Here is a 14,518-nt window from a genome sequence, read left to right as displayed (position 1 = left end):
TAAAAGTAATCAAAGAAAATTTAGAGTACAAAATGTTTGGAAATCTCAAGTTTGCTGTGAACACATATTTCTTCTTTTTTAATTTTTTTTTTTTTTTGGTGTGTGTGAACATGTTATTTCTTATCCCAAAAGCATTACCATAAATTTACAATACGAGAGGCATTCACCTAGATATACAGAAAATAATGGCGAGGAGTGACTGGTGAAATCATAGAAATAGCCAATAACTGCACAGCATAGTGTTAAGTTGATATCATTAATAATACTGTATTACATATTTGAAAGTTCCTAAGAGAAATCTTAAAAGTTCTCATCATAAGAAAAATTTTTTGTAACTATGTATGATGACAGATGCTAAACTTATTGTGGTGACCACTTCACAATATATACAGATATCAAATCTCTTACTCTGTTCCCCTTCTGAGAGTTTCTCGGTATTACTCTGTATTAGATGAATGACAGTTGTTGGGTGTTGGGGGAGAAAGTTAACCTATCTTCCTTTAAGAAAGAGAACAAAATATAGTGCTAAACCCAAAGTGACATTAAAATTTTAAAAATTAATATTCTGGGGGCACCTGGTTGAGTGGCTCAGTCAGTTAAGCACTTGGACTCTTGATTTTGGCTTGGGTCATGATTTTGGGGTTGTGAGGTCAAACCTCATGAAAGGTTCTGCAGGGATTTTGCTGGAGATTCTCTCTCCCTTTGTCCCTCCTCCCGCTCACTCTCTCTTTCTTTAAAATAAATATATAAAATCTTTTTTAAAAGTTGATATTCTGGGGAACGCCTGGGTGGCTCAGCGGTTGAGCACTTGCCTTTAGCCCATGGTGTGACCCTGGGGTTCCAGGATCAAGTCCCACATTGGGCTCCCTGTGAGGAGCCTGCTTCTCTCTCTGCCTATGTTTCTGCCTCTCTCTCTGTCTCTCATGAATAAATAAATAAAATCTTTAAAAAAAATTGATATTCTGTATGTCATCTGAATGTATAAGCCTTCAAAAAATTTCAAAAACCTGAAGTGAGGGATCCCTGGGTGGCGCAGCGGTTTAGCGCCTGCCTTTGGCCCAGGGCGCGATCCTGGAGACCCGGGATCGAATCCCACGTCGGGCTCCCGGTGCATGGAGCCTGCTTCTCCCTCTGCCTGTGTCTCTGCCTCTCTCTCTCTCATTCTGTGTGACTATCATAAATAAATTTAAAAAAAAAAATTAAAAAAAAAAAAAAACCTGAAGTGAAAAACAACATGAAAAGACTCCCTTGACTTTACTTCTTCTTCTTTTTTTTAAATAAAAGATGGGAACCCTGGAGAACTGCCCTTTTTACTTCAATAGGGATGATTTCCTTCTAAGTTTTCATATGCAGCTTTGACCTGTCAAACAATCTCCAACTTCCTGTATATCTCTTTTATTTGGATTACCTGATGTACTTTCAACTAAACACAAACCAAACTGCCTTCTCTGTTAAACGATCACATTTTTATCAGTGCTTCACCTATTCTTTTAAATCTTTTTTTAATAAATTATGTCCCATTTTCAAATTGTTTAAGGGAGGAAAGCAAATTCAGCCCCTGTTATTTTGTTGTGGCCAAAAGTAGAAATGTCCAAATGATATGTGAATTAGAAGCAGGATGATGATAATGTAAAAATATAGCCTTTGGAGTCAGAACTGGCTAGATTCAATTTCCAGTATTATTATTTTTTAAGTTTAAAACCAACAGTGAGATACCACTTCGTACCGATTAGGCTATTATTAAACAAAAAACAAACAAACAGAAAATAACAAGAGTTGGTGAGGATATGGAGAAGTTAGAACACTTGTATACTGCTGGTAAGAATGCAAAATGATTTAGCTGCTATGGAAAACAGTATGGAAATTCCCCCCAAAATTAAACATAGATTACCATATGATCCAGTTAATTCCACTTCTGGGTATATACACAAACGACAGGAAAGTTAAGACTTGAACAAATATTTGTACAGCAGTATTCATAGCATTATTCACAACAGCCAAAAGGTGAAGCAACCCAAGCATCCACTAACAGATAAATAAAGAATATGTGGTACACACATGCAATAGAATATTAAAATCTTTATTTTTTTTTTGAATATTAAAATCTTTTAAAAAAAAGAGTATTATTCAGTCTGAACAAGGAAGGAAATTCTGACACATGCTACAACATGGGATGGACCCTGAAGATGCTATGCTCAGTGAAATAAGCCAGGCACAAAAGAACAAGTATTGTATGATTTCACTTATATGAGGTACCTAGAGGAGTTAAAGTGCAGAGAAAGTAGAATAGTGGTTGCCAAGGGAGAGGAGAAATAGGGAATTATTATTTAATGGACACAATTTCAGTTTGAAAAGATGCAAAATGTACTACAGATAATGCTACAGACAGTGGTGATGATTGCACAATGAATGCGTTTAATGCCACTGAAACAAACACACATGTGGTTAAAATGAGAAACTTTATTTTGTGTATATTTAACCATTATAAAAAAAAAAATAAGTTGAATCCCTCTACTTCACAACTACCAATTCTACCCTGACTTTGCTCCTGACTGACTACCTGTGTGACCTTGGACTGTTATTCAAACTCTCCAAAGTCCCAGAGAAGTTTCAGAATCCTGCGTAAAATAGGCACCTAAACACAAGTTTGTTTGCTGCCTCCAAACAACCGTAAAAGCCTAATAACTACAAGTATTTTTAAAAGCCCAGGGCAGGTGAACAAGTAATTATAATCTTAATAGTAACTTTTGTCTATTGTCAACACTTCAGAAAGTGTTGGGGAAACTGGACAGCCACACACAAAAGAATGAAACTAAGACCACTTTCTTACACCATATACAAAAAACACAAAAACAAACTCAAAATGGATGAAATTTCTTCAAAAAAGACATAGATGGCCAACAGGCACATGAAAAGAGTTAGTACCACAAATCAGAGAAATGCACATCAAAACCACAATGAAGTATCACTTCACACCCGTCAGAATCACTAGAATTACAAAGACCAGAAATAACACATGCTGGCAAAAATGAGGAGAAGAGGGAACACTTGTGCACTACTGATGGGAATGCAAATCGGTACAGTGACTATGAAAAACAGTATGAAGGTTAAAAATAAGAAAACAAAACTGGAGGCATCATAATTCCATACTTCAAGTTATACTACAAAGCTATAGTAACCAAAATAGTATAGTGCTGGCCCAAAAACAGACACACAGGATCAATGAAACAGAACAGAAAATCCAGAAATCAACCCACAATTATATGGCCAATTAATCTTCAATGGAGTAGGAAAGAATACACACACACACACACACACGCGCGCGCGCGCGCAAAGAATATATATATGAATAGAATATATATATGAATATATATTTATGAATAGAATATATATGAAAGAAAATATATATGCCAAGAATATATATTCTTTCCTCCTCCCATTTTATATATATACTTGTATTTATATTTATATATATATACACACACACATATAAATAATACACACACACACACACTGAGAAAAAGACAGTCTCTTCAACAAATGGTGTTGGAGAGACTGGACAACTACATGCAAAAGAATGTTACTAGAGGGATCCCTGGGTGGCTCAGTGGGGGGTTAGTGCCCGCCTTCTGCCCGGGTGTGACCCTGTAGTCCCAGGATCGAGTCCCACATCAGGCTCCCTGCATGGAGCCTGTTTCTCCCTCTGCCGGTGTCTCTGCCTCTCTCTCTCTGTGTGTCTCTCATGAATGAATAAATAAAATCTTAAAAAAAAAAAAAAAGAATGTTATTGGACCACTTTCTTACATCATCTATAAAAATAAATTCAAAATGGATTAAAGACTTAAATATGAGACTTGAAACCATAGACATCCTACAAGAGCATAGGCAGTAATTTCTCTGACACTGGCCACAGCAACATTTTTCTAGATGTCTCTTGAAGCAAGGAAAATAAAAACAAAAATAAATCATTGGGACCACATCAAAATAAAAACCTTCTGCACAGCTAGGTAAACTTTCAACAAAACTAAAAGCAACCGACTGAATGGGAGAAGGTATCTGCAAATGATATATCTAATGAAAGTTTAGTGTCCAAAATATATGAAGAACTGATACAGGGGATCCCTGGGTGGTTCAGCGGTTTGGCGCCCGCCTTTGGCCCAGGGCGCGATCCTGGAGTCCCGGGATCGAGTCCCGCGTCGGCCTCCTGGCATGGAGCCCGCTTCTCCCTCCTCTTGTGTCTCTGCCTCTCTCTCAATCTCTGTGTCTATCATGAATAAATAAATAAATAAATCTTTAAAAAAAAAAAAAAGAACTGATACAACAAGTGTTGGTGAGGATGTGGAGAAAAAGGCACTCTCTTGTATTGCTGGTGGAAATGCAAACTGCTATAGTCACTGTGGAGAACAGTATGGAAGTCCCCAGAAAACTAAAAATAGAATTACCCTATGATCCAGTAATCACACTACTCGGTTATTACCAGAATAAAAACACTAAATACAAAGGGATACATGCACTCTATACGCTTACTGAAGCATTTTTTACAATAACCAAATTATGGCAGCAGTCCAAGTGTCCATCAACAAATGAAGGGATAAAGAAGATGTGATACAGGGGCACCTGGGTAGCTCAGTTGATTAAGGGTCTGCCTTTGGCTCAGGTCATGATCCCAGAGTCCTGGGAAGAAGCCCCTGCACAGCAGGGAGTCAGTCTCTCTCCCTCTCTCTCTCTCTCTCTCTCTCTCTCTCCCCCCCCCCCCCCCACTCATGCTGCTGTCTCTCTTTCTCTCAAATAATAATAATAATAAAAAAAAGAGGACAGCCCTGGTGGCGCACCGGTTTGGCGCCGCCTGCAGCCTGAGGTGTGATCCTGGAGACCCGGGATCAAGTCCCACATCGGGCTCCCTGCATGGAGCTTGCTTCTCCCTCTCCCTGTGTCTCTGCCTCTCTCTCTCTCTCTCTCTCTCTCTCTCTCTCTCTCTCTCTCTGTGTGTCTATGAATAAATAAATAAAATCTTAAAAAAAAAAGATACGGCACACACACACACACACACACACACACACACACATTTTGGAATATTATTCGGCCATCAAAAAGAATGAAATCCTGGCATTAGCAACAACATGGATGGAACTAGAGAGTATAATGCTAAGTAAGTCAGTCAGAAAAAGAAAAATACCTTATGACTTCATTCAAACAAAACAAAACAAAACAAAAAAGAGAGAGACAAACAAAGAAACAGACTCTTAACTATAGAGAACAAACTATAGTTACCAGAGGAGAGGTGGGTGTAAGGGTGGGTAAAATAGGAAAAAATTAAAATTAAAATTAAATAAAAATAGAACTACCATATGATCCAAAAATTCCATTTCTAGGTTTCTATCTGAAAAAAATGAAAACACTAATTTGAAAAGACACATGTACCCTACATAGGGTCATTGCAGCATTTACAATAGCCAAGATATGGTAGCAACCTAAATATACATATTTATAACTTTTTAAAAATTTATCTAAATTCGACTTAATTCACATATACTATACTATTAGTTTCAGAGGTAGCTAAACGTTTCTTGATGAATGGATAAAGAAGATGTGGTATAGATATAGATAAATGCATGTACACACAATGGGTATTACTAAGCCATAAAAAAAGAATGAGATCTTGCCATTGGTGACTACATGGATGAATTTAGAGGGTATTATGTTAGCTGAAATAAGTCAGAAAAATAAATACTGTGACTTCATTTATGTGTAGAATCTAAAAAATAAAACCAACACATAAAAGAGAAACAGACTCATCAATACAGAGAAAAAATTGATGGTTGTCAGAGGAAATGAGGGATGGGAGGATAAACAATATAGATAGAGGACTAAGAGGTACAATCTTCCAATTATAAAATAAGACAAAAGGATATGGCATAGGGAATATAATCAGTAATACTATAACAACTTGGTATGTGACAGATGGTAAATGGACTCACTGAAGTGACCATTTTGTAACATACATAAATACCAAATCACTGTGTTATACACCTAAAACTGTATGTCAATTATTCTTTAATTAAAAAAAATATTAACTTCTGAGGCATTTGGAGGATGCCATCTGAACAGATGGCAATTCTTCTCATCCTCTAAAAAGGAGAATTCATCAGACTCTAAATAACTGTATATCATTCTTCCTATCCATGTTTGTACAGAAGTAGTATCAGAATATATAATTATCAGCCGTATTTCTGGTCTCTTAGGAGAGGAATGTGACATAGATCATCACTTACCTGTACTGCCACCCAGTGACAAGGTTGGTGTACTTCATTAGGTAGCCATATACATTTTCCATATGATCACTGAAAAAGATCAGAATGCACCGGTCAATGGAAATTAGAAGTATCAGGAAATTAACTCAACAGTTTTAAAAATAGCTGTAGACACATGTGTTCTACAAATGCCTCAAACTTTCTTCATAAGTAAAATTTATAGGTTAACAAAGAGGTATTTAATCCTCCAAACTTGCTATCCATAGGTCTTTATTCTACCAGAGTTCTTCAGAACAAGTATAAACTCCTGTAAGTTATACACAATATTTCAAATATAAAATCATTATATAAATATAAAACTACATAAATATAAAATGAATGTACTACAATTATAAATAAAAATATTTTATAATTCAATACTAAAGAAATAAAAGTTTTATGGTTCTAGAAAGCCAGAAAAGGTCTCTAAATTGAATAGTGCCTCCTCACTCTGGTGGGACACACAAGAGGTCATTCTGTTCTGTTTCTGATTCCTTGGGCTTCCAAATAAAGGTCCTGTTTTTGATGAGATTTAAGTTTTGCCACGGGAAAGATTTTGAGGCCTGTATCATTTGCCTCTATTACAGTTGAGTTTCTTTACCTCCTACTCCCTTTTTTACTTACTACACGGAGGTTCTACTATAGTAGGTCATAGAAAATGCAACGGCTCATTGATATCTCTTTTCCAATATTTTAAGGTTCCTTATACTTAATGAAAAGATCTAAAGTTAGACCTACACTGACATCTTGTTGATATATTCATTTTTTAATTTTATAATTTACATTAGAATTCCTTTAAAACTCATCTAAAGTTTTCACTTTACACTATAAAATGCAGTGGATAGTTACCATTAATTTTCTTTGCTATCCCTAAGTCACAGAACATACTTGGCAAAATTTCAGCTGAACAGCATGAAGGAAACCAAGTGTACAGTAACTGGCAACCTTTAAAACATGGATGTTAAAGACAAAGAGCAAGGAAGAGCTGACACCACTAATAGAACAAAGTTCAAAACAGATTCAGGTTGATCTCAATGACAAAACGGGCTCAAGGTAACAATTCTGTCAGGAAAATGAAATGACCTGATTATAAGACTAGCAGTTATTACTAGGGAGAGGGGAAGGGGGATACCTTAGGAATAAACTGTGTCAAGTGTCTTTCTCGTATCATTTCTTCCAAGTACTTGAAAATAAAAGATCAAATCTAAACATAAAGAATTGATCCTTGGGCAGTCCCGGTGGTGCAGCGGTTTAGCGCCGCCTGCAGCCCAGGGCATGATCCTGGGGACCCAGGATCGAGTCCCACGTCGGGCTCTCTGCATGGTGCCTGCTTCTCCCTCTGCCTGTGTGTCTGCCTCTCTCTCGCTCTCACTCTCAATGTGTGTCTCTATGAATAAATAAATAAAATATTTTTTTAAAAAGTCACATGCTCTACCAACTGAGCCATCCAGGCACCCCTAAGATAAACTTTCATTAAAGTATCACATATTAAAAAAAAAAAAAAAAAGAATTGATCCCTTAACTACGTTATTTTTTTTGTTATCTTTCATTCTAAAACTAGCAAGCAATACTGTTTATTAAGTGAAACTACAAACCCTTTGGGTTTCATAAGGTCACTAATATTTTTCTTTTTCTTTTTTTAAAGATTTTATTTATTTATTCATGAGAGACACAGGCAGAGGGAGAAGCAGGCTCCACGCAGGAGGCCGACATGGGACTTGATCCCTGGACTCCAGGATTACTTCTTGGAACGAAGGCAGGCACCAAACCTCTGAGCCACCCAGGCATCCCATTTAAAGTCACTAATCTCAAGACAACGGCTGTCCACTTCGAAAATGCCAACCCCAACTTCTGATAGTTATATATTATGTCATGTTAAAACTGACAGTACCAGCTGAGTTCTCGTTTCAGTATTTTCTAAAGCCCACATCTAGAGGAAAGAATTCTTCTCTGGAAACCCAGTCCCTTGGGTTTTTGCTAGAGTTCCTCTAGGAGCAGCCCCAGGTCACAGTAAAGCTATTTCTTTCAGTTCTACTGGTACTTAAAAAAGCACGAATATATTCTTCTTGTCTAGCTCCCACATCTTTCCCAGGCTTCAGTACAGTAATGTTGTGTGTTCAATTTTTAAATGTTAATGTTTTGTTGATGCTTATATCTAAAGAGTTAACTTTCTCACAGAAATTACAAGGGCAATACTGATATGGCTTATTTGACCATAAAGTAAAGACAGCCCCAAAAGAACTAGAAATTCACATGCAATTAATTATAAACTGTTGCCCTGCATTTACTTCATAAAACAGACATCTAAGACTAAAAAGAATCAACTTAAGGAACATCTTATTCTTTGAAACAGCTGGTTGGCACTGTCCTGCTTTCTGTCATCCTTCCCTTTCCGCAGTCAGTACCACCAGCAGATGTGGAACAACTGTACCATCTGGTGGTCAGTATCAAGAGTTGTGTGAGCAAACATCTTTTGTTCACTATTCCTTTTCTCCTCTCCCTCCTTATAACTGATTCCTCATATATTACCTCTAACCCTCATGCATTGCTCCTGTTTAAAATGTGTGAATCTGGGACACCCAGGTGGCTCAGTGGCTAAGCGTCTGCTTTTGGCTCAGGGCGTGATCCCTGAGTCATGGGATGGAGTCCTGCAAGGGACTCCTTGCTGGGAGCCTGCTTCTCCCTCTGTCTGTGTCTCTGCCTTTCTCTCTGTGTGTCCATCATGAATAAATAAATAAATAACATCTAAAAAAAAATTTTTTAAATAAATAAAAAATAAAATATGTGAATCTAAGAAAGGTAAGATGGCAGGAGTAAGGTCACCCCAAGCTTGTCTCCTCCCTCCAACACAGCTAGATAAATATCAAATCTTTCTGAACACCCAAGAAATTGATCAGAAGTCTTTTTTTTATTTTTTTTTATTTTTATTTATTTATGATAGTCACAGAGAGAGAGAGAGGCAGAGACACAGGCAGAGGGAGAAGCAGGCTCCATGCACCGGGAGCCTGATGTGGGATTCGATCCCGGGTCTCCAGGATCGCGCCCTGGGCCAAAGGCAGGCGCCAAACCATTGCGCCACCCAGGGATCCCTGATCAGAAGTCTTAAAGATATCAGAAAGGGACACAGAACATAAAGACTTCTAACTCTGGGAAATGAACTAGGGGTGGTGGAAGGGGAGGAGGGCGGGGGGTGGGGGTGAATGGGTGACAGGCACGGAGGGGGACACTTGACGGGATGAGCACTGGGTGTTATTCTGTATGTTGGTAAATTGAACACCAATAAAAATTAATTTATAAAAAAAAAAAAAGAAGTCGTAAAGAATAAAGCTGCACTTCTACAAACAAGAAAAATAAAGGAGGGAGTTTGTCAGAGAAAAGAGCCATGGGCACCACCTAGTGGAGGGAGCCCTGACAGTGGTGGGGAGCAGTGAGAGAAGAGGAAGAGGAAGAAAGCGCCTCCTGGAAAAGGAAGGAAAAAAAAAAAGTAAAAACACGTACTGAGAATTGCACAAGAAAACTATTCTCCAAAACTACTGATAGTGAAAAAGGAGTTTACAATACTGCCAGCTTTCTATAAACACTGATGCACGTTTCAAAGTTTCAGGGGTCTAAGACATTGCCCGGTTTGCCCCTAAGGAACTGAATGGCGCTGCCATGGGAAAGCAGCGTTGAGCCCCAGCAGCAGGCAGCCTGAGGATCCCCAGGGTCACACGGGAAGAAGTGGTAATCCTGCCTGGAGTACATTTGGTAAAGGTGACAAGGTGTCTCCACAGGCAAAGGACCCTACAGGCACCATCAAGGTGTCCGACTCACTAGTACAAGAGCAAAGACTCAAACTGAGGGCTGCAGAGCCTGGCACTAGCTGTATGTCCTGATCTACCATAAACTGAACTGCTGGGAGACTGTGCAGCTGTCTCTTGCAACAAGCTGACACTGGCCACAATGCAGGGAGATCCTCCCCCAGAGGATCAGTGTAGGTCTGTGCCCCGAGGGTCTCTGAAGGGTGGGGCTTTGTTTTGTTTTGGAGGGTGGGTTTTTGAAACAGCCACGCCTGAGATAAAACACAGGAGTGCTGAGCTGTTTGGCAGGAAGACAGCTAGTATACAGGGTGAAGGCAGGAATCTGAGGGAAACGAGTAACACAGTCAGGTTCACTGTTTGGGCATCTGTGAGGGCTTACTGAAGAGAAGGGGTGGCAGGCATTTCCCGGCTCTGAAAGAGGAGAGAACAGGTTAAAGTCATTTTCCTCCTCCCCTTCCCCCACCAGCTTGATCCGTCTCAGTGAGCTGAACAGCATCACCAAGTGGAGAACGGAACCACTACACCAAACCCTGGCCCCCTCTGTCCTACAGGAGCATCTCCACTACGGCAATTCCACCTGAGAATCAGAGCAGCAGGCCCCTCCACCAGAAGACCAACACAAACACGCCTCACAAACCAAGTCTACTGATCACAGAGTGCTGCAAGGCTTCAGTGTTAAGGCAAACAGGATCTAGCATCCTTTGGGTTTTGTTTCTTGTTTTTGTTTTGTTTTATAGAAACAGAAATAGCATTTTTTAAATTTTATACACATATTTTTAAATTTTTAATCTTTTTGTTTCTTTCTTTCTACCTTTTTATTTTTTTTAATATTTTATTTATTCACGAGAGACACAGAGACAGGCAGAGACCTAAGCAGAGGGAGAACAGGCTCCCTGTGGGGAGCCGGATGCGGGACTCGATCCCAGGATCCTGGGATCATGACCTGAGCCGAAGACAGACGCCCAACCACTGAGCCACCCAGGCATCCCTCTTTCTACCTTTTTAAGAAAGATTTATTTATTAGAGAGAGAGAGAGAGAGAGAGAGCATGAACAGGGAGGGGCAGAGGGAGAACGAAAGAGAATCCTCAAATAGATTCTCTGCTGAGCACGGAGCCTGATGCTCGGCTCCATCCCAGGACCCTGACTGAGATCATGACCTGAGCTGAAATCAAGAGTTGTCCATTCAATCAACTAAGCCATCTTTTTTCTATCAAGCTTCTCATAACAAGTAGATCAAAACATATCTAGGACCTAGGTTCCTTTATTCCTCAATTTTTATTTTTATTTTCCTTTTTCTTCTCTCTCCAAAATGACAACACAGAGAAATTCACCTCAAAAGAACATGAAGAAATGATAACCAGAGATTTATCAATGTAGACATAAGATGTCTGGACTAGAATTTAAAACAACAATTATACAGATACTAGCTGAGTTTGAAAAAAAACATAAAAGACACTACAGAATCCCTTACTGTAGAGATAAAAGAACTAAAATCTAGTCAGGCCGAAATTAAAAATGCTGTAACTGAGATGCAATCCTAAATGGAGGCTATAAAAATTAGGATGGATGAAGCAGAGGAGCAAATCAGTGATATAGAAGATAAAATTATGGGGAAAAAATGAAGCTGAAAAGAAGAGGGAAAGAAAGGTAATGGACTTCAAAGGTAGAATTAGGGAACTCAGTGACTTATTAAAGTGTAATAACATTTATATCATAGGAATTCCAGAAGATGAAGAGAGAGAAATGGGGGCAGAAGGTATATTCGGATAAATTATAATTGAAAACTTCCCTATATCTGGGGAAGGACACAGACATCAAAATCCAAGAAGCACAGAGAACTCCCATTAAATTCAACAAAAGTTTATTGCCAAGGCATATCATAGTCAAATTTACAAAATACACAGACAAGCAAAGAATCCTGAAAGCAGCAAGGGAAATAGTCTTTAACCTACAAGAGAAGACAGATCAAGTTTGCAGCATGTCTGTCCACAGAAATGTGACAGGTCAGAAGAGAGTGGAAGGAAATAGTCAGCGGGTTAACTGGGAAAAAATATGCAGCCAAGAATTCTTCATCCAGCAAGGCTATCATTCAGAAGAGAAAGGTCACGGACAAAGACTTTCCCAAGCAAACAAAACTAAAGGAGTTTGTGACCACTAAACCACTAAACCAGCCCTGCAAGAAATATTAAGGGAGGACTCTTTGAGTGGGAAAAAATGAGGGGTCTATCATTCAAGAAGATCTAGCAATTATAAATATTTATGCCCCCCATGTGGAAGCAGCCAACAGTATAAATCAATTAATATTAAACATAAAAAAACTTCATTGATAACAAAACAACAATAGTAGGGGACTTCAACATCCCAGTTACAAGAACGGACAGATCATCAAAGTATAAAATTAACAAGGAAACAAAGGCTTTGAAAGACATACTGGACCAGATGGCCTTAACAGATATATTCAGAACATCTCATCCTAAAGCAGGAGAATACATATTCTTTTCAAGTGCATATGGAACATTCTCCAGAAGAGATCACATACCAGGGCACAAACCAGCCTTCAACAAATAAAAAAGATCAAGATCATACCATGCATATTTTCAGACCACAAAACTAAGAAACATAAAGTCAAACACAAGAAAAAAGTTGGAAAGACTTCAAATACATGGAAGTTAAAGAACATGCTAAAAAGAATGACTGAGTTAACCAGGAAATCAAAGAAGAAATTTTAAGAAATATATGGAAGCAAATGAAAATGAAAACACAACAGTCTAAAACCTTTCGGATGCAGCAAAGGCAGTCCTAAGAGGGAATTATACTGCAATACTGGTCTACCTCATGAAGCAAGAAATGTCTCAAATACACAGCCTTTCCTTACATCTAAAGGAAATAGAAATGGAACAGCAAATAAAGCCTAAAGCCAGCAGAAGAAGAGAAATAAAAAATAGAGCAGAAATCAATGATAAAGAAACAAAAAAACCCACAGTAGAATAGATCAACGAAACCAATCACTGGTTCTTTGAAACAACTAATAAAATTGACAAATTCCCACCCAGACTTACCAAAAACAAAAGAGGACTCAAACAGATAAAATCATGAATGAAAGAGAGAGACCAAAACCAACCCCACAGAACTACAATTGTAAGAGAATACTATGAAAAATTATACGCCAACAAACTGGGCAATCTGGAAGAAATTGTTGAATTCCTAGAATCTTACTATCAAAACTGAAATAGGAAAAAAGAGAAAATTTGAACAGACTCATAACCAGCAAAGAAATCAAATTAGCAATCAAAAATCTCCCAAAAAACATACATCCTAGGCTGGATGGCTTCCCAGGGGAATTCTAACAGACATTTAAAGAATTGCTAGAACTAATACATGAATTCAGCAAAGTTGCAGGATATAAAATCAATGCGCAGAAATCTGTTGCATTTCTGTACATCAGTAATGAAGCAGCAGAAAAAAAAAAATCAAGGAATCAATCCCATTTGCAATTGCACCAAAAACAGTTAAGATACCTAGGAATAAACCTAACTAAAGAGATAAAAGATCTGTTCTCTGAAAACTATAGAACACTTATGAAAGAAATTGAAGAGGATACAAAGAAATGGAAAAGCATTCCATGCTCATGGATTGGAAGAACAAACATTGTTAAAATGTCTAAACTACCCAAAGCAATCCACACATTTAATGCAATCCCTATCAAAATACCACCAACTTTTTTCACAGAGTTAGAACAAAGAATCCTAAAATTTGTATAGAACCACAAATATCCTAAATAGTCAAAGCAATCCTGAAAAAGAAAAACAAAACCAGGGGGATCACGATTCCAGATTTCAAGCTGTTATTACAAAGCTGTAGTCACCAAGACAGTTTGGTACTAGCACAAAACAGACACATAGAACAACGGAACAGATTAAGAGAACCTAGAAATGAAAAAAATAAAAATAATAAAAAAAGAGAACCTAGAAATGGGCCCAAACTATATGGTCAACTAATCTTTGACAAAGCAGGAAAGAATATCCAATGGAAAAAGGACAGTCTCTTCAAATGGTGTTGGGAAAACTGAATAGCAACATACAGAAGAATGAAACTGGACCACTTTCATACACAAAAACAAATTCAAAATGGATGAAAGATCTAAATATGAGATGAGAAACCATCAAAATCCTAGAAGAGAACACGGGCAGCAACCTCTGTGACATTGGCCATAACAACTTCTTACTAGATACACTGCTGGAGGTTTAAGGGAAACAAAAGCAAAAATTAACTATTGGGACTTGAGATAAAAAATTTCTGCACAATAAAGAAAACAATCAACAAAGCTAAAAGACAACCTACAGAATGGGAGAAGATATCTGCAAATGACATATGTGGTACAGGGTTAGTATCCAAAATCTATAAGGAACTTATCAAACTCAACACCC

At 38.0% G+C, this 14,518-nt stretch overlaps 1 protein-coding gene across 1 annotated transcript in view; it reads right to left on the bottom strand.

Moving 5' to 3' along the window:
- The window catches only part of OSBPL11 (oxysterol binding protein like 11), an 87,745-nt gene that overhangs the window by 51,710 nt on the left and 21,517 nt on the right, over positions 1-14,518 (bottom strand). Inside the window, exon 3 of the mRNA XM_055316342.1 lies at positions 6,273-6,341. Within this exon, the coding sequence (XP_055172317.1) occupies positions 6,273-6,341 (69 nt within the window). The remainder of the gene's footprint in view (positions 1-6,272; positions 6,342-14,518) is intronic.

The sequence above is a fragment of the Nyctereutes procyonoides genome, unplaced genomic scaffold (assembly GCF_905146905.1).
Source record: "Nyctereutes procyonoides isolate TBG_1078 unplaced genomic scaffold, NYPRO_anot_genome, whole genome shotgun sequence".
In the NCBI taxonomy this organism is placed as follows: Eukaryota; Metazoa; Chordata; class Mammalia; order Carnivora; family Canidae; genus Nyctereutes; species Nyctereutes procyonoides.
This window is presented reverse-complemented; position numbering and strand designations above follow the sequence as displayed.